At 35.1% G+C, this 17869-nt stretch overlaps 2 protein-coding genes and 1 long non-coding RNA gene across 6 annotated transcripts; 1 reads left to right on the top strand and 2 right to left on the bottom strand.

Annotated features, from left to right (window-relative positions):
• Positions 1 to 94: 94 nt before the first annotated feature.
• Positions 95 to 1278, bottom strand: crim (QVR superfamily protein crim). Its single transcript, XM_081987367.1, has 4 exons — positions 1113 to 1278; positions 838 to 975; positions 629 to 782; positions 95 to 572 (listed from the first exon to the last, which is right to left on the bottom strand). The coding sequence occupies exons 1-4, from the start codon at positions 1162 to 1164 to the stop codon at positions 437 to 439; spliced, it is 480 nt and encodes a 159-aa protein (XP_081843493.1). The 5' UTR covers positions 1165 to 1278; the 3' UTR covers positions 95 to 436.
• A 468-nt stretch (positions 1279 to 1746) lies between these two features.
• On the bottom strand, positions 1747 to 15914 carry Notum (palmitoleoyl-protein carboxylesterase notum). 4 transcript variants are annotated; one of them, XM_081987359.1, is made up of 9 exons: positions 15504 to 15914; positions 4393 to 4577; positions 3827 to 3975; positions 3556 to 3771; positions 3217 to 3498; positions 2899 to 3166; positions 2676 to 2848; positions 2459 to 2622; positions 1747 to 2409 (listed from the first exon to the last, which is right to left on the bottom strand). In XM_081987359.1, exons 1-9 carry the CDS (start codon positions 15519 to 15521, stop codon positions 2224 to 2226), a joined length of 1641 nt encoding a protein of 546 aa, XP_081843485.1. In that variant the 5' UTR covers positions 15522 to 15914; the 3' UTR covers positions 1747 to 2223. The 4 variants fall into 4 exon arrangements, with proteins under 4 accessions (XP_081843485.1, XP_081843487.1, XP_081843488.1 ...); XM_081987361.1 differs by lacking the exon at positions 15504 to 15914 and adding an exon at positions 12427 to 12566; XM_081987362.1 differs by lacking the exon at positions 15504 to 15914 and adding an exon at positions 11065 to 11205.
• On the top strand, positions 11616 to 15275 carry LOC145734177 (uncharacterized). The gene is made up of 2 exons (XR_014179369.1): positions 11616 to 12345; positions 12396 to 15275. It is a non-coding gene; the product is annotated as an uncharacterized LOC145734177 (long non-coding RNA).
• Positions 15915 to 17869: the final 1955 nt, after the last annotated feature.

Consider the following 17869-nt stretch of genomic DNA (forward strand, 5'->3'; position numbering starts at 1 on the left):
TTTCTCTAATTTCCTATTTATTGATTTAAAGGATGAGACTTAAAGGAAGTGACTCTGCATGTAATAACTAAAAAGATGACACTCAAAAATGGTATTTGAAGTCATTCAACTCAACTTTATTAACAAAGTTGCACCCCTCAAAGGCAGGTGATTACCACTATTAAGTAAATTTATTTATTTACTTTTGTACAAAATACTTAAAAAACTAACTATAAAAGGCACTCTAAAAATTATTGCCACAAAATTGTGGTTACAATAACAGTACAGATGGAGATTCTTTGCATCATATACATTTCTGCTGGTAAAAGTAAAAATATTATTATACAAAAAAATGGACGGATAAATTAATGGAATATAAGAATATTTCCATAATAAGTAAAAATGGAAAGTTGTCAACAGATCACTTAATTTCATAAATTCTGGTGGTGCCAACTAATTACCTGACTTGTATGTGTAATAAGGCACAAACTATACTAAAAATAAGTAAAGGAGAAAAAATAGTCAAGTGAGATGCCCCATTGCATCTAAGGTCCAAGAAACAAAAACACCATGTGGTTTTGTCATAATAGTTTCTAAAACATTAGTACAAACCCACTCTTTACTGGACCAATCAAACCAATCAACTTACCTGTATATATCCAATTCTTTAATAGAATTATTAACATAGTTAGCAAGTTTGACATCTTTAGCAGCTGGCCTACACCCTTCATAATGATCAGCAGGTATGTCAGTGCGAATCCCTCTCATTGAACTCAAACAGTCTCTAGTTATCACAGTTTCCCCTGCACAAAGTAAACATACTCATTCCCTGTACTGTGGGGTTATGTGGGTACTAACCATCTTTTTCCTCAAGGATTTTCACGCAAACATCGTCATCTTCGGGACAAATTTTGGTCCAGTGCCACAACCAATTGAATGGCGTTCCACAGCCTGGTTGGGTGGATATACATTGGTAGCACCATATTGTTGCTGAACCTATTTGTGTTTATATTTTATATAGTAACAGGTTAATAAAAGTGAATTTACAGAGAAATAACCATAAATTCAGAAAGAAAACACCTGTAGTAGTTACAAAAACCACACCCTCAGGTGAATTAATAGTCTTTACTTACCTCTACCCACAAACCAAAACAATGTAAGGAGTATAAAGTCAATTTTAACCATCCTACTAATTTTTTAAAAACTTTTTGTAGTAAATAATTACATAAAACAGCAAGAATTTAAAATTAAAGTAAAAGCAGTATTTTTGTTTACATTTAGAAATTGTGGAGTGGGTGTTGTATCTGTCGAATGTCAACCGTCACTGTAACTAGTATCTGTCTTTGTCTATTACGTTACCTTATATGTCTTTCTCTGTCTACTGTAGTAGACAGTTGGGGATGGATTTTACGACGAGCAGAATAGTGGCTACTGGAGGCGATACTCCCTATTTGAAATGAAGAAGACAATTTTTTTCAGTGTGGGAAGAACAAAAACAATACAACTCAATTTCATAAAATCATTTATACTTTCAGAATAAAAAAAATGAAAAAGTTAAATAAAACATATAAGTACATACAGCTTATAATGTACAAAAAAAAAATGAGGTAGAATTGAAATCAGTCCTATTGCATACAATAAAAAACTCAGAAAACTAAAATAATTACGTTTACGTCTTTGGGTAAACTTAAAATAAATCATATTAAAACTACCTAATTTGTATACAATATTTTGTTTTGTTTTAACTTGTCTGATAATTTAAAAAAATTATGAATTTGTTCGCGTGATTATATTACTCGCAACATTATACAGGGTGATAAAATAAATTAGGGTGTATTTACATTAACATCAAATTTACCCAATAACTTTATATGTACAAGACCTAAACTTTAATAAAGGTCTATCTTTAATCTATCTACATACATTTTCAGAAATGTTAGTTGCAGCTGAAGTTATATAATATAATGTTAAAAACCTTTATAAAAGGATATTTTTTAGGTACACTCATTGGTTTGCTATATACTTTTCATATATACACGGTATATTACATACGTACAGAACAGTCATTCAAATATAACTCTCAAAGAGATACTCTCACATCATCAACATTTGCTGCTTGACAATATTTTTACATAACAAGCTCTAAAAGTAAAAAACAATTAAATTGCCTTTTCAACACTTATTTAGGTACAAACGAGATAAAAAAGTCTTTACTAGAAATACTTGCGGTGGTTTCAGCTCTTCTCAGTTTGACTGCTGAGTTAATAAGTTGAGCAACTCTTGCTGATCCATATTGTTCAGGGTATCTATGTCGATTCCCAATGCACTGGCAACACTGTCCATATCCAGACCAAAGGACTTGAGTAGTTCCTTAAAATCCATTTCTTCACCAGTTACAGGGTTGTGCAGTTTGGGACAAGAGTGATTGCACTGTAATTTTAAACGTTATTGATGTTTAAAGGTTAATTGATGGTATTACCTGAGGCCAAGAACACCTTTCCAGTCTTCTGTGTACACAGTGCCTGGATCGTCCGTTTTTCGTTGAAGTTTTTCGAAGTGAATGGTCTACCGAACTGAAAGTTCTCGTAGGAACAGCGTTTGAAGAACGAATCTCGTTGGCTCTTCTTTTGTTTAAATTTGGTTCTAAAACATTCCCATGTTAAAACTGTGCAGAATAATTATTAATATTACAGTACCTTTATGCTTTCTCCTTCTGTTTTTACGCTGGTTTTTCTTCTTTTTATTCCCCTTTCCTTCCACTTCACTCGTGGTGTTTTGAATCGTGTTTACTTCAATCGTTTCCAGGCTTTTAACAGCGTTTTGTAGTTGGTTTAGCTTCTTTCGTCTGTTTCTCTTCCTTCTTTTAAGTCTGAATCAAAGATTAATACACTGATGACTACATAACAGACAATTAAATACCTTCGTTTGTTGGTCTTCTGTTCCCAACAATGCAAAGCATCCGCAATGGAAATGTCATCAATTTTCACGTCTTGCCAATCCTTTTTAGTTAGGACAGAGTGAGAAATGCATGAAGGAGCAAATACTGCCGAAACGTTTTGAAAGCTGTGACGCAGAGCATCTCCCATTTTGTGGATGTAGTCCCATTGCTGCTTGGTTACTGGAGCTCCTACGTTGTCAGCGTCCATTTGAGCTTCATCAAAAAGCCATTGAAAGACAAAGAGTTGGGCTGGAAAAAAATATGTTCTAATGTTTGAGATAAAAAAGAAAAGTGCTTACCTTTAAGAGTTGGGTAAATTCTGTAACCAAAGTAGCATCTCCAAGGTTCACTAAGGTACTGCTCCCTGCATCTGCGAGGTACTCTGCCTTGCCAAAGGTCCATTCCCTTTCGAATAGCGTCTACAGCAGGTTTGTTAGTAGGAGTGAAAGGTGTTCTGTCCAGGAACCATCCAGAGTCTGTGACACCTTTAACCTTTATTTTTTTTAGCCTCATTTGTTCGTGGAGGAGCTCTTCAACGAAGTCCAAGTTAATCATCACTCCTGTACCTCCTGCACTGCTTCCTAACAAAATTATTTGTTTTTAGAGTTAAGAAAATTTAAAAAGTGCATAGAAATTACCTGCTAGGAGCAGATCAGTGCTATTCTCCAATCCTAAAGGAATTAGATCCCTGACAACTTGCAAAACGATGGAAGAGCCCATAAAACTGAAAGTTCCTTGCGTTTCAGACCTTTTGGATCCGCTCCAAGAGTCACTAGTGCAGTAAGGGATGAACACGTGATTGGCACTCCACCAATAAGGGTTGTCTTGCATGTTGGGTGATAAAATACCTCCAACTGTAACCGTAATAGTTTAGTTGTGATTTTTTTGAGTAATGACAGTGTAACTCACCATCCTTAGTTTCTGGCCAGTTTGATGAAGTCATAAAATGCCTCTGCTTGATCCATCGATTTCTGCAACTATGGTAGTCGTAACAATACCAACCACCTTCCAAGAAAATTATCCATTTTTTACTGTACGACGACTTCCGCAAATAGAATCTGCAAAAAAATCCAATACTGATTAAAAGAAATTTAAATTGCAAATTACTAAGCTGTTAATCGAGTATGCTGGAAATGGTTTTAATTAAACATACAAATAAAATTACATGTCCGTTTTAGGAAAATCGTGACTATAATTACCATGATAAGCGCTTAAATAATGTAGCAACTAAAATGGAAAACTGTTACATTAATGCAGCCTGATCAAATTGCCTATCTGCGTTATTGTTTTAATTATTATGGACATTTCGTGTTTGTTCAACGTTATTTTGTCAGATATTTCCATATTGAGTGGTGTTAATTTATGATTATGGTGTTTACCAATTCAAATTAAGATGAGTGTTATTTCTTGGGGGATAAGTGACATCAGAAAGTCACATTGTTACAAAACATTTAGAATACATGATAAGCACTTACCCAGCTTGTGATCCATCATTGCAAGTAATTGATCGATTAGACAAGAACACCTTCTTCAAAGGTCTCGCTTCACCAGCAACTGGTTCGGATTTGTTGGGAACATCCCTGTGGATAGCGTTGGTGAAAATTGGGTCGTTAATCGAACTGGGGAAGACTGGGCTCATCAACAACCAAAAGCATATACTCTGGAAAAAATTAATTATATGATTCTCCATTATGTTAAGTATTGCACTAGCAGCATCAGTAAATTGTGGAAAGGTTTTCTGATTCTATTATGGATGAACTAATGGTTGATACTGGTAAACTATGGTGTTGACACCGGTCAAATGGAAAGGTACGGCAGCGTTCGCAGCCGGTCAAAGAGAAATTATGCGGAAAATAGGCGTAAAATCGGATTAACGTTCACAGTATAATTCGATACTTTTGAGATGCCGCAGCCTTTTTGTCTACCGCATCCGACGTTCGACCATCCCCAGAGGCGTACCCATACCGGTTCCTTTCATCACTATTTCTATGATGTATTCCGCCATAGAGAGAAAAAAAACACAACTTTCAATCTATTCCAGTTTTTTGGCTAAAATATCTAGGACTTTTACTACAACAACCTAACATGGTAAAAGCTATTTAATCAGGAATATGTATAGCGGTTGTTCTTTGCCGTTCATCTTTCGCAACTGACCGCGATTATTCATATTGCCTAGATTTTTTTAGGTCTTTTTGTCAGTAGCAAATACAGTAATCAGATGCCTCGACCTTCTTCTCTTCGTCTTTGATCTTTGCCGACGATTCTTCTTAAAACCAGTAGCCGTACTAATCTCGATTCCTGTCCATTATGCTCGATGATAATTAAATGTGAATCATGAATAATTATGATTGTGTTAAGTGGATAAGTATTAAATAAAGCATTTAAAAAAAAGGTAAAATTTAAGATAAAAAGATGTTGTTGCAGTGTAGAAAGAAACTATTCAAACTCCAAGAGGAATAATGTTTATTTTACTGGAAAACTCTGCTTTGCTTTGCTCGTACTTTTCATGCACACCCTGTACACTGGAAGCAAAAACGGTCCTACAAACTTACGATGTTGGGTTAAGGAGTTGATTAGGAACATTTTTGATCTCCTGCAAATTTTTCGTAACTTTCAGCGTTTTCGAGTTTTTTAGAAAAAACTGGTTTGATGCAAGAAATTTTCAAATCAGTTGAAATTGTGCTTTAAAATTTGAACGTCCTGTAACTATTTTTGGGAGTTCAGGGAGGTTCAACCACTCAAATTAACCGTCTTGAGCTCCTTTTTCCAATGGTGTTAGGCAAAAAATTCTATCTGAAAAATTACGTACCGGATGGCCAAAAACAGTCAATCCCCAAAATTATCATGCACACCCTGTATACTAGAAGCAAAATTGGCCCTGCAAACTTATTGTGTTAGGTTAAGGAGTTGATTAGAAACATTTTTCGTATCTTGCAAATTTTTCGTAACTTTCGCCGTTTTCGAGTTATATTATATAAACTCAATATTTTTGGGCAGATTTCAAGTTTGGCAGCAGTTTGGTGCACTCTGCCACTTTTTTCCTTCTAACTCCGTAAGGAGACTCCTGAGGGCAAAAACACCTTTATATAATCTTGTAGACGAGGAAATTTTCTACAACTTTCCTTATTTACACTTTTTTCTAGCTGCTTAAGTAACAAAGCTACGCTCTGTCAAAATGAATTTAGTTTAAAAAAAGCTGTTTGTAACTACTTAACAACTCTAATACAACCTTGTAGAAAATGATATTTGACAAGTTTGGCAACTTTGACAGCTGTCAAAATGGCCACGTGACCGTATTTAACCCAATCAAAAAAAAAAACTGTGCCTTGGATAGACTAACAAATAACGTCACACTTTACACCTCTATAATTGGAAATTTTGACAGTCGTTTATCCAAAATGTAATCTGAGAGCTGTCACAAAACTTAACGTAGTTTAATATTTTGACAGTTGAATGTCATTTGACAGCTGTCACATAAAGCGCAACTGTCACAATTCGACTTATAAAGCTCTAAAGTGCAATTTGTTATGATTCATGGACCAGATACAATTCAAGCCATTTAACATGTCTATAAGTAAAATTTTGACAGTTGTGACATGACCGTTAATTCAGGACGTGATTTGACAGCTGTCACATAAAGCGCAACTGTCAAAATTCGACTCATAAAGCTATAAAGTGCAATTTGTAATGATTCGTTTGATGCAGCAAATCTTCAAATTCAAAAGTTGAAATTGTGGTTTAAAATTTGAGCACGGTTTAAAGAACAGCCACGGACAACATCGCCTGTAAAACCCACTTGGAGTGAGAAAATGACAGTTTTAAGCACATTTTTGGAATCCTCATTAAATTTCCTATCCAATAACCTCAAAAAACACTACAAAATTTGGTACAGTCAGGGAGAAAAGCGGTGTCAAAGTTTTAGCTGCCAGAAACACAGTTTGTAAGGACAGTCAAAGACAAAATCACTTGTAAAACCAACTTAGAGTGACAAAATTACAGTTTTAAGCATATTTTTGGAATCCTCATTAAATTTCCTATCTGATGAACCTAAAAAATTAGAAAATTTGGTACAGTCAGTGTCAACAAATCACATAAATGTAACGAATAATGAGCAATCAAAACACATTGTTGATGGTAAACAACCTTTTCATATCTGGTTGTAAACAATAAATAAAATAAGAAGTTCCGCTTAGGATTTGCCGCCAAATTAAACTCTCCCGAGATGTTTATCATCAGATTTGATCCCCCGTAATAAAAGTTTTATTTCCTTTGACGGTTTTTGCCTGTGTGGTTGCTCCTATTACAAAGTGAGACCACAAAATTTGTAGGTTTATTTATTCCTTTTGATATTGCCACATGAAAGGAGCCGCTTTATTGTACTTGCTCCCTTTAAGACTCGCATTAAAGGTACTAAAACGAAGAATGCGGCGGTGTTCTACAACAGGTATTCAGGAAATTTAACACTTGGTGAAATTGCGTTTTGTTAGTACCGCTTGTTAAAGAACAGGATATTGAGGAATCTAGGAGGGAAATTTAGAATACAGCGTTGGTGAAAAAGGTTGTTCCCCTTAAAAGGACTGTAGATTATCGAAATAATTATCTAAAGGTAAAACGAAATAACCAATTAAATCTAAGAACAGTACTAGGCGCTTTCGGCAAAGATCAAAGACTTGGCACGCCGCGCCGCCATTATCTGCTACTGTCGGCTTGATGATTTTAGTTGCCTTTTATAGCATGTAGATAACTTGTTTGCTACCATCTCTTCATAATTTCGATAAAAACTTTTTAAATCCTTGTCGTAAATATTGATCCATTTGTCGAGATGATTGCCTAGCCTAGAGAGTTTACTCAATTCGGTTTTTATGATTGAAACAGTGAGAATAACCATACTTCCGCATCCATTAGTACGAATTCGGCAATTATAGGTACTTTTGGAAGTTAAAAAGGTTTTGGCAGGATCAAACGAAGCCGACAATAAAGATATTCGAAAACACCTAAATTAGTATTTACTTAAAAAGGCAATTTGCACCTTTGTCAGATCCCGACCGACTTTGCTAGGTACTTTCAAGGGGATCTAAGAATTAATAATTTTTTCTCCCAGTTCAGCAAAAGCAATTCAAATTAATTTCTGGGTTTTTTCTGTTTTTGAGCATTCGCATAACTTTGAAGAGAGATTATGTTGGTAATGGCCAGTTAACAAAACTCGATTTTTTTGTCGGCGAATCGTTAAATCCTACCATTAGTTTTTATTTAACTGAGTTCGCATTCAAATTGTCACAATTATGGGAATTTAAAACCGCTTTTATTGTACCGGCCGTTAATGAAGCATATTAATTAATAATGGAATTAAACGTTTAAGGACAAATCTCGCAGATGTACGTTTTTTAGCGGTATCGTTTTATGGTTATATTAAAATTTTACTTTCTTTAAATGGTATTGAAATTGTCCCTATATAAGTCCAAAAACGCAATTACAGACTACTCATTTTGCAACTGTAATAATTAACTTTTAGTGTATTTTAATATTCAATTTATTATTTTATTAAGCAACTCACTCGTTATTTTGAGTATTTTAAACTTTTTCAGAACTTTCAGTATTCTTAGCCATAGTAAATAGCCATAGAAAAATGTTTACTTGAAATTTCTTGACAATTCTAGTTTGTAATTTTTCAAAGTCAAACGGCATTTGTGGCAAAAATGTTAGACCTCTAACCTAAAACGTTCCTGAGATATGGATCAAAAACTGCAAAAAACGAGAGTCAACTTTGACGCCTTCTAGCGGCTAAACGGGGCAACTTAGCCGTGCCCGCTCGACGTCACGTGATAGCCCCGTTCATTAGCTTTCTTTTGTTATTTGGTGATTTTATACAGAATGTTTCAAATAAGCGAGTTATGGACGATTTTATGGAAAAGTGCACCAAAATTTTGCTTAAGTCAGGAATTTCTGCTTTCGAGGAGGGTGGTTTACTACATCAAGTAGGCATATTTTTAGCGCGCTGTTGCCAAACGCCGTAAGTAAGTTTGTCGAGGGTATTGAATACATACGGCGTTTGGCAACAGCGCGCTAAAAATATGGCCTACTTGATATTTTTTTCGTTTTCTGTCTTTCTCCCGCGCATGCAATTACCTACGTTTCTCTGTCCGTTACACGGTTTTCCTATGGTCGCTTTTGGATTTACCACACCTGTATGTAAATATCTACAAGACTTATATTTGGTATTTTTTTATGAAATGAAAATTAAACAAGTTACAAGGATGTTAAAAATTCATTGAATCACCCTATAAACTGCTCCATTGTATTGTCAATAACTCGATTATTTTGACAATTACAGGGTGATTCAATATGCCAATTTGTAACCCTTGAAATTCTCTTGACCACCTTAATGTCTAAACATGTGACATACATAGAGTTGTTGCTTACCTTTGCAGGTTTATCATCAAGAAAATAACACACACAGTCCACAATCACTACCAACACCAGCCTGCACAATTCAGTGATTTTACACAGAAACAGGAGCAAAGTGATTTTACGAGTAACTAACTAACGGCACTGATTTAACTTTTCTCTTATTTATATCAGGCTTAACCTCACTCTCGTGAGTCTTGTCAAATCGGTAAACAACTGGAGCACTGTCAATGTCAATTGTCAATCAAATCATTTTCCGTCCTTTGCTGTCATTCAAAACACACTGATGCCATTTAAAGGTCGTTAAACGGAAGCGTAGTAGTACACTGATGCCATGTTGCCGAATGCTCAATCAAAACGTGACTTGATAGTAACCACACTTGCAGACTTGTTATCATTTTCAGAGAGTGTATATAAGTTTTCAGTTGCAAATCAGCCAGACCAGGTCATAAATCTGGGTTACAATCGTTAATTGGAACTTTTTGCCCGTATAATCCTTGGGTGATTGCTGACAAATCGACTTCCGATAATCCAATCAGAAGAGAATCTAAAAAGAATGCAAAAAACGACGAGCGGCGTTATCAAATTTAAATCGGAGCAATTTGTCGGACAGAGAACGGTGAAAAGGATTTTCAACGCGGGGATATATAATTCTGTTTGTGTAATTGCTCATGAGAAGGCTTAGTTCTCGTTATTCGCGCTTGCAATCTCTATTGTGGCGGCTCAGCTCTTTGATCTTACAGTAATTAGTGAGACAAGTCTCGCCATGGCAATATTTCAACCCATTATATTACGAAAAGGCCAGAAGGTCTGTTTCAACTGGTTCGCTGCAAGACCCAGAAATACGTTGATTTTTTTTACTTCACTAGTTTGATTGTTTCTTAGATTAGGTTAAAGATCAACGGCCGTTGTTCACAAAATTTTAGAGCAAAACCACTTGATGTTATATGTCACATCTGGTCTTCTTTTGGGCCCCAGCTAATTTTCCACCATCAGGCACAGTTGTCAAATTTTCCAAAAACTCACTAAATTCACCTGTAGGAAATCAGTTTTCGTTTCGTTCGAGCCACTAAAGATTCGTCTTTTCTCTGTTGATTTCGCTGCACCTGCCAGTTGGCAGCTTCACTGTAACTAAATATAAATCTGTCTCGTTAAGGCTGACAACGTCGCACTATATACGAGAAGGAACCATGGAATCCCCCTTGCGTTAACAGGTACTACTTTAGCGGCAAAAGATCAAAGGAGCTGACCTTCTCACACGCACCGGAACAAACTCAGCTTTTTTTTTTTGAAGGACAATAATTTTGTTTTTGATAGGCGAAGCCGGAATACTAAATTTTGTTCTTTAGGTTACCAGCCTCATGCCAATTTGTGTATGTTACGAATACAAAACTGGATAGACACACGTTACAGAGCAGCATTGGTATGGAAAATCCAAAACTGGCCATAGGAAAACCGCAATACAATATCTAGTAAGATATATTGTGGCAGCGTTGCCAGATCTGAACGCATCAACTGGATTGTTCCACTCAGTTGTCAAAAGTAAATATTCTAACTGGCTAAATACTCAAAACCCAAGAGGAGGAAGGTCATGTGATCAAACAAATTACATATCTTCTAGAGTGAAGAAACCAACCAGATATTTAAATGATGATTAGAAGATATAGAATAAGAAGAAACACATTTGTGGTTATCACACCATATAACTCTTAGACACTTAATTAGGATCAAAGCAAACATACCAATCCAACAGCAACCACCCACTCTCCAGCTCATTAAAGCCATTCCGATGATGTTCAAATAGACCGTCGTCGTTAAAACCGTTTGGCTACTGTTTAAAAGCCGGGAACACTTATTACATATTTACAAGACGCTTTTATTTGAACCAACACGTAAGGTAACCACTCATCTCGCTCGAAGAGCAAATATATATTTTGTCGGATCAACTTTGATGTTCCTTAAATAAGCGCAATGACGGTAAGACTCTATTTACTGGGACTAAATGCGATCCCGGACTGACGGAAATACGCTTCCCGGGGGATTTTCTTTGGCTTTTTCATCTTGAAACTGGGACGACTCATTATACTGTCCGTTTTCTGACAGATGGAAGTCTGAGAAGTTGTTTTAGAAGATTAAGTATACTAATTTGCTAGAGAAGTCCAGTTGTTATGATCCAAAGTGTTTTTAAAGATACGTAGAAAAGGTGAAAAGAAAAAGAAGTTACTTTTAAAATACCATCATGGTTAAATCTTCTTACTTCTTCTTCAATTTTTCATTTTTTTGTCCAAACAAATTAATAAAATTCAATACATTTATATATATTTACATAATCAATTACAATTACAATAAAATCAATCAACTCGTAAAAGTAGATGGATAATTACCATACATTTTAATTCTTGGACACATTTCCAATATTTCTTAAGTTGAGTTTTCACACCCCTTATCGGAGCCAGCAAATTATTGTTTAAAAAGAATAGATCATTGTTTGTGGCAGCTATCAGTTCATTTTTCATACGGTAGGCGGCGCGTCGATTAGTTGACGGCGTGTGTATCCCGTGCAAAAGGTGGAAGTGAGGTTAAGAAAAGAGGAGAGTTGTTGATATAACCAAAGAAGGGGGATGTAAAACGTTTTGGGGTTTTCCGAGTATTTTTAAAGACTCTTGTTATTAAACCAGTGTTCTTTTTGAAACAGGTTGTTTAATGTTTTATTGTGCGAGAGATCGAAATACCGAATAGGTGTAGTGACAAATTCAAAGAAGAACATTATTCTGCACTGATCTCGAACTAGTACGTGATGGATCGAGCGCGGTAGTACCGGAATAGTGGAGCGAAGCGCAATAGCCCAAATATGTCCAATAATTTGTTGATCGTTATGATTAGACCATCTTCCAAGTAGAGTTCTTGCGATGACTTGAAAAGTAAATACCTCGAGCCGTCGAAAAAGAACGCCAGCAATATAAAGTCCCACAATCGTGCCGACAACATGCCGATGCCGACGCGAGCGGCGGGCGGTAAAAAAGGTATGTGCACAAAGATCAGACTTTATGGAAATGACTAGTCCGTTTTACAGGTCTTATTTGTTTGTTTGTTTTTCAACTTACCACAGTCCTCGCTTATTACCCATTTGGAGATTCTTGAAACGTCGATGGGGGTTAGATAAACTCTGGGACGTCGTTTGACACTTTTTCAACATTGCTAACTACCTACTTTGGCCTAACGAGACCTTCCATCTTTATGTTTGTGCATCTAATACACTTTAATATCTCTAGACTTGCGTGAAGTAGAATAATTGTTATTCTCTCCAGATTTATTATGGTGATTGGTCAGTTTGGAGGACACCACTAAAAAAAGGAGATAAAAGGGAATTTTTTGAGTGGTTGACCGTTACTGTACCTCAAAAAATAGCTGATATATTGACAGTTAAAGTTTAAAGTGTCTTTGAGAGCAAAATGGCGTTATTGGTCCCTTAAATGGATGTTGTAAAATATCACCTAAACTAGTAGAGATATGGAAAAAGTACATTGGAAGAAAATTGCCTAAAAAAAATCCAGAAAACTGAATCCGGAGTTTGAACCGACAAATTCCCACTGAAACTGTTTACAGGATGATCAAACTGTAACAACCTTCACTTTTTAGGCTCACCCTGTATAATACAGACCGCTGAGGTAATTTTGCAAGACACCATTAGAAAGAGGAGGAAAAGGGGAATTTTTTGAGTGGTTGACCATTACTGTACCTCAAAAAACAGCTGATATATTGACAGTTAAAGTTTAAAGTGTCTTTTAGAGCAAAATGGAGTTTTTGGTCCCCTAAATGGATTTTGTAAAATATCTCCTGAACTAGTAGAGATACGAAAAAAGTACATAGGGTAGAAATTGCCTAAAAAGAATCAGAAAAACTTAATCCGGAGTTTGAACCGACAAATTCCCACTGAAACTGCTTACAGGGTGATCAAACTGTAACAACCTCCACTTTTTGGCTCACCCTGTATGATACAGACCGCTGAGGTAATTTTTGAGGACACCATTAGAAAGAGGAGGAAAAGGGGAATTTTTTGAGTGGTTGATCGTTACTGTATCTCAAAAAATAGCTGGTATATTGACAGTTAAAGTTTAAAGTGTCTTTTAGAGCAAAATGAAGTTTTTGGTCCCTTAAATGGATTTTGTAAAATATCTCCTAAACTAGTAGAGATAAAGGGGAAAAATCGAGTAAAAAAATCAGGAAAACTGCATCCGGAGTTTAAACCGACAAATTCCTAGTAAAACTGCTTACAGGGTGACCAAACTGTAGCAACCTCCACTTTTTGGCTCACCCTGTATAATACAGACCGCTGAGATAATTTTGAAGGACACCACTAAAAACAGGAAGAAAATGGACATTTTTTGAGTAGTTGACCGTTACTGAACCTCAAAAAACAGCTGATATATTGACAGTTACAATTTAAAATGTCTTTTAGAGCAAAATGGAGTTTTTGGTCCCCTAAATGGATTTTGTAAAATATCTCCTAAACTACTAGGGATATGGAAAAAGTGTAAAGGATGAAAATTGCGTAAAAACGATCAGAAAAACTGAATCCGGAGTTTGAACCGACAAATTCCCACTAAAACTGCTTACAGGGTGATCAAACTGTAACAACCTTCACTGTCAAGTAACTTTTACATTTTTCTTGCCTCCTATGTCCTTAAATTTGTCACTGGATTTAAATTTAAATCCTTAGATCTGTTATTTACCACAACCCAGGTGACAAAAATGGTCACGTGATGAATTTTATGTTCAATGTTGACGTTACATGACACATTTTTGATAAAATCCTATGGAATTTGGGAAACACAAAAAAGTAAAATTTTCTTTAAAAAATTAAGAATATCCAAGCAAACAACAACGGTCACATGACAAATTTTAGGTTCTACAAAAGCTTGTCACGTGACTTTTTTTAAAACGATTTAACGATCTAATAGTGTTCATATTTTTATATATTTTAAAACACATTTAGTAATAGGCATAAAAAACAAAATACTTAGTAGTAAAAAGTAAAATTTGCTGATATTTTAAAAACGTTATTATTTACAGTCCGGATATCGGATACTACAAGAATTTGCCTAGAAATTTGCAGCATCAGTAGATTCTTGGAAAAATGGAGATAAACCAAAAGTAAACAATTTTTAAGTGGTAAATTTATTCAGAATTATTATTAAACAACTGTATTTGTGTTTTTTTGTATGTTTTATAGTGTTTTGCACTTGTTACTTAGCTTTAGCTATTACTAGTTAAGTTATTTTAGTTATTGGTTAACAGTAGTATATTTTCTCAACTTGATCTTCTGTACGGAATTGGCTACTTTCCAAATAAACTACGTATGGAAACATCAAAGTGAAAGGCAACAACACAATTGTTTTGAGAAGGAGTACACAAAAAAAGTTTATCAAAAGAGTTATCTGCTACCAAACCAAAAGTAATTTTAAAACCTAAAGACAGTAATAAACAAAAAATTAATTTGATTTAAAAACGTTATTTTTCTCTCTGTAAGAGGTTTCAGAAAATATCTAGCTAGGACAATTTAAGAACAACTCCTAGTAAATTTAAACAAAATTAATAAAAATAATTATGGGTGGTTGTCCGCAGAAGGGGTAATAAATCATCTCTTGACAATTTAATCAGCATTATAAAATGTATTGTTTAAATTGTAGTAATGTTGCAAATAAGTTAATGTTCAATATAAATTTAATAGTAGGTATTTAGGTTTGGTTTAACTGGGTCAGATAAGTGAGGAATTTTAGTTTTTGTGTTATTAATGGAGTTAATTGAAATAAACCAATTTTCTGGCAATACTGCAATCAAATACTTACTTAGATAAAATACAAATCTGTGGTTAATATCACAGGGGATTTCCTAACCGTTTTTAAGAGTGAATAGATGTTTTATGTTTATGTAATAAAAATTCAATTGGTAATATGTTTTTGATTTGGAAAAAATTGGTGCAACAAGATCGGGAATGAGAAGAAAAAAAAAACAGTCCGGGGTACATTAAACCTCGCGGCCGGCAATTGAAGGAGCGACCTCTGAAAATGGGGCCTAAATTATAATACAGAACCCATTGCACTTCACTGATGCTGCATACGGTGCACCTGTTCACATCAAAGGACGGCGGCACCGTCGGCCCATATCAAAGGCTCCTTACCTGTGCAAAGGCGCGCATCTCGATCCGTTTTACGCGATACACACGCCACACCAAAAGAACGGCACACAGACACCGACTACGCCGCACAACACCGTGATTTCAACTGAACTGGACCCGAAAACAGCATCCAAACAATTTATAATATACCCCACCACCCCCAGGCCTCGAGGGGGTGCGTACCACTTGCTAATCAGGGGGTGTGACCGGACTGGCTGCCATTACCTTCATTGCTCTGCCAAATCGATACTTGGTTGTTTATTTAAGTGGGGCACCTTCCTAAACTATTGTAACAATTTTTGATTGAAGATTTTACTACAAAATTCATTTGAGAAGATTTTTGTTTTGTAGAATTTGTTAATAAACATTTTTTGCTTTTATTTAACACTATAAAATCCATGTTATAAAAAATTTAATTCTTTGACATTTTAACTTATTGCATGCGCGGGACTAAGACAGAAAACGAAAAAATATCAAGTAGGCCATATTTTCAGCGCGCTGTTGCCAAACCCAAAAGTATCACTCAAATACCGTCGACAAAATAACTTGGCGTTTGGCAACAGCGCGCTGAAAATATGGCCTACTTGATATTTTTTTCGTTTTCTGTCTTTGTCCCGCGCATGCAATTATCTACATTTCTCTGTCAGTTACACGGTTTTCCTATGGTCGGTTTTGGATTTACCACACCTGTATAATAATAATCCCTTAAAAGTGGTTACATCTGATGATTTTCGTTTTACAAAACACCCTGTGTATACACAGTTGCACCTGATCTGTTACAGTAAAATTAAAATACGAAAAAAGTGCAAAGGGTAAAAATTGTCTAAAAAATCCGACCAATTCCCACCTAAATTTCTTACAGTGTGATCAAACTGTAACAACCTCCACTTTTTGGGTCACCCTATGTAACAAAGACTGCTGAGGTAATTTTGGAGGGCACCACTAGAAAGAAGAGGAAAAGGGGAATTTTTTGAGTGGTTGACCGTTACTGTATCTCAAAAAATAGCTGATATATTGACAATTAAAGTTTAAAGCGTCTTTTAAAGCAAAATGGCGTTTTTGGTCCCTTAAATGGATTTTGTAAAATATCTCCTAAACTAATAGAGTTACGAAAAAAGTACATAGGGTAAAAATTGACTAAAAAGAATCAGAAAAACTGAATCCCGAGTTTGAACCGACAAATTCCCACTGAAACTGCTTACAGGGTGACCAAACTGTAGCAACCTCCACTTTTTGGCTCACCCTATGTAACACAGACTGCTGAGGTCATTTTTGAGGACACCATTAGAAAGAGAAGGAAAAGGGGAATTTTTTTGAGTGGTTGACCGTTACTGTACCTCAAAAAACAGCTGATATATTGACAATTAAAGTTTAAAGCGTCTTTTAAAGCAAAATGGCGTTTTTGGTCCCTTAAACGGATTTTGTAAAATATCTCCTAAACTAATAGAGATACGACAAAAATTACAAAGGGTGAAAATTGCGAAAAACGATCAGAAAAACTGAATCCCGAGTAACAATTTTTGATAAAATGATGAAAGAGTAAAATGAAATTTTACTCTTGAAGGTTGGTAAAAATTATAAAACTGAAGATTTTACTAATACATTTGAGAAGATTTTTGTTTTGTAGAATTTATTAATAAACATTTATCCATGTTATAAAAAATTTAATTCTTTGACATTTTAACTTTTAGAATATAAAAATGTTTTTCCTTATTTATTTATTGTAAAAATATGCTATACTGCTAAGTAGTGGAAATTGACATACATATTTATGGTATACACAATGTCTAATTTTTGTTGAAACTGCTAAATAATATGTTATCGTGCTTTTTTCCTGTCATTTGACATATTTGATGGTCTTAAGGCCGTTTGTCCATATTTAAAAGCACCCTAAGATAGGTTTTAATCACCATTAGTTTTGCAAACACAAGATTTTCTAGGTTTTTTCGGTATTTTGGATTTCGTTCAGAATTTCCAAGAAAACAAATATACAGCTTGGTCTTTTTAATAATAATCCCTTAAAGTGGTTACATCTGATGATTTATTTTCATTTTATAAAACACCCTGTGTATACAGGGTTGTCACGTTTTAATTTGACTGTGACATTTTGCACCTGATCTGTCACAGTAAAATTGCAAGTTAGCCTAGATGAACTCTCTAACCTAACTTTGGCTTAAATAGCGGTTGTATGTACCAGGTGATCTAGAAATATAAAAGTTATACAGGTGCACAACAAAATATGTGTAAATTTTAGTAAGGAAATTAAAAAATAGCATCATTGCACTGTCGAACAAAAATCCATTGTTGCCATTGCTTTCATGTTAGAACTCAATCTTAATTTAATAACGGCCGCATTCGTTTTCACGCTC

Source organism: Ips typographus, linkage group LG9, assembly GCF_016097725.1.
Source record: "Ips typographus isolate SLU linkage group LG9, UJ_Ityp_2.0, whole genome shotgun sequence".
NCBI lineage: Eukaryota > Metazoa > Arthropoda > Insecta > Coleoptera > Curculionidae > Ips > Ips typographus.

Excerpts from the sequence above, each read along its gene's own strand:
- crim (XM_081987367.1), bottom strand. The coding sequence starts at position 1,164 with ATGGTTAAAATTGACTTTATACTCCTTACATTGTTTTGGTTTGTGGGT. Across the intron at positions 976-1,112 it reads GTTTTGGTTTGTGGGTAGAG|GTTCAGCAACAATATGGTGC; the intron begins GTAAGTAAAGAC and ends AAACACAAATAG. Across the intron at positions 783-837 it reads AATCCTTGAGGAAAAAGATG|GGGAAACTGTGATAACTAGA; the intron begins GTTAGTACCCAC and ends TACTTTGTGCAG.
- Notum (XM_081987359.1), bottom strand. Across the intron at positions 3,167-3,216 it reads AATTTACCCAACTCTTAAAG|CCCAACTCTTTGTCTTTCAA; the intron begins GTAAGCACTTTT and ends ATTTTTTTCCAG. Across the intron at positions 2,410-2,458 it reads AAAGGTGTTCTTGGCCTCAG|TGCAATCACTCTTGTCCCAA; the intron begins GTAATACCATCA and ends TTAAAATTACAG.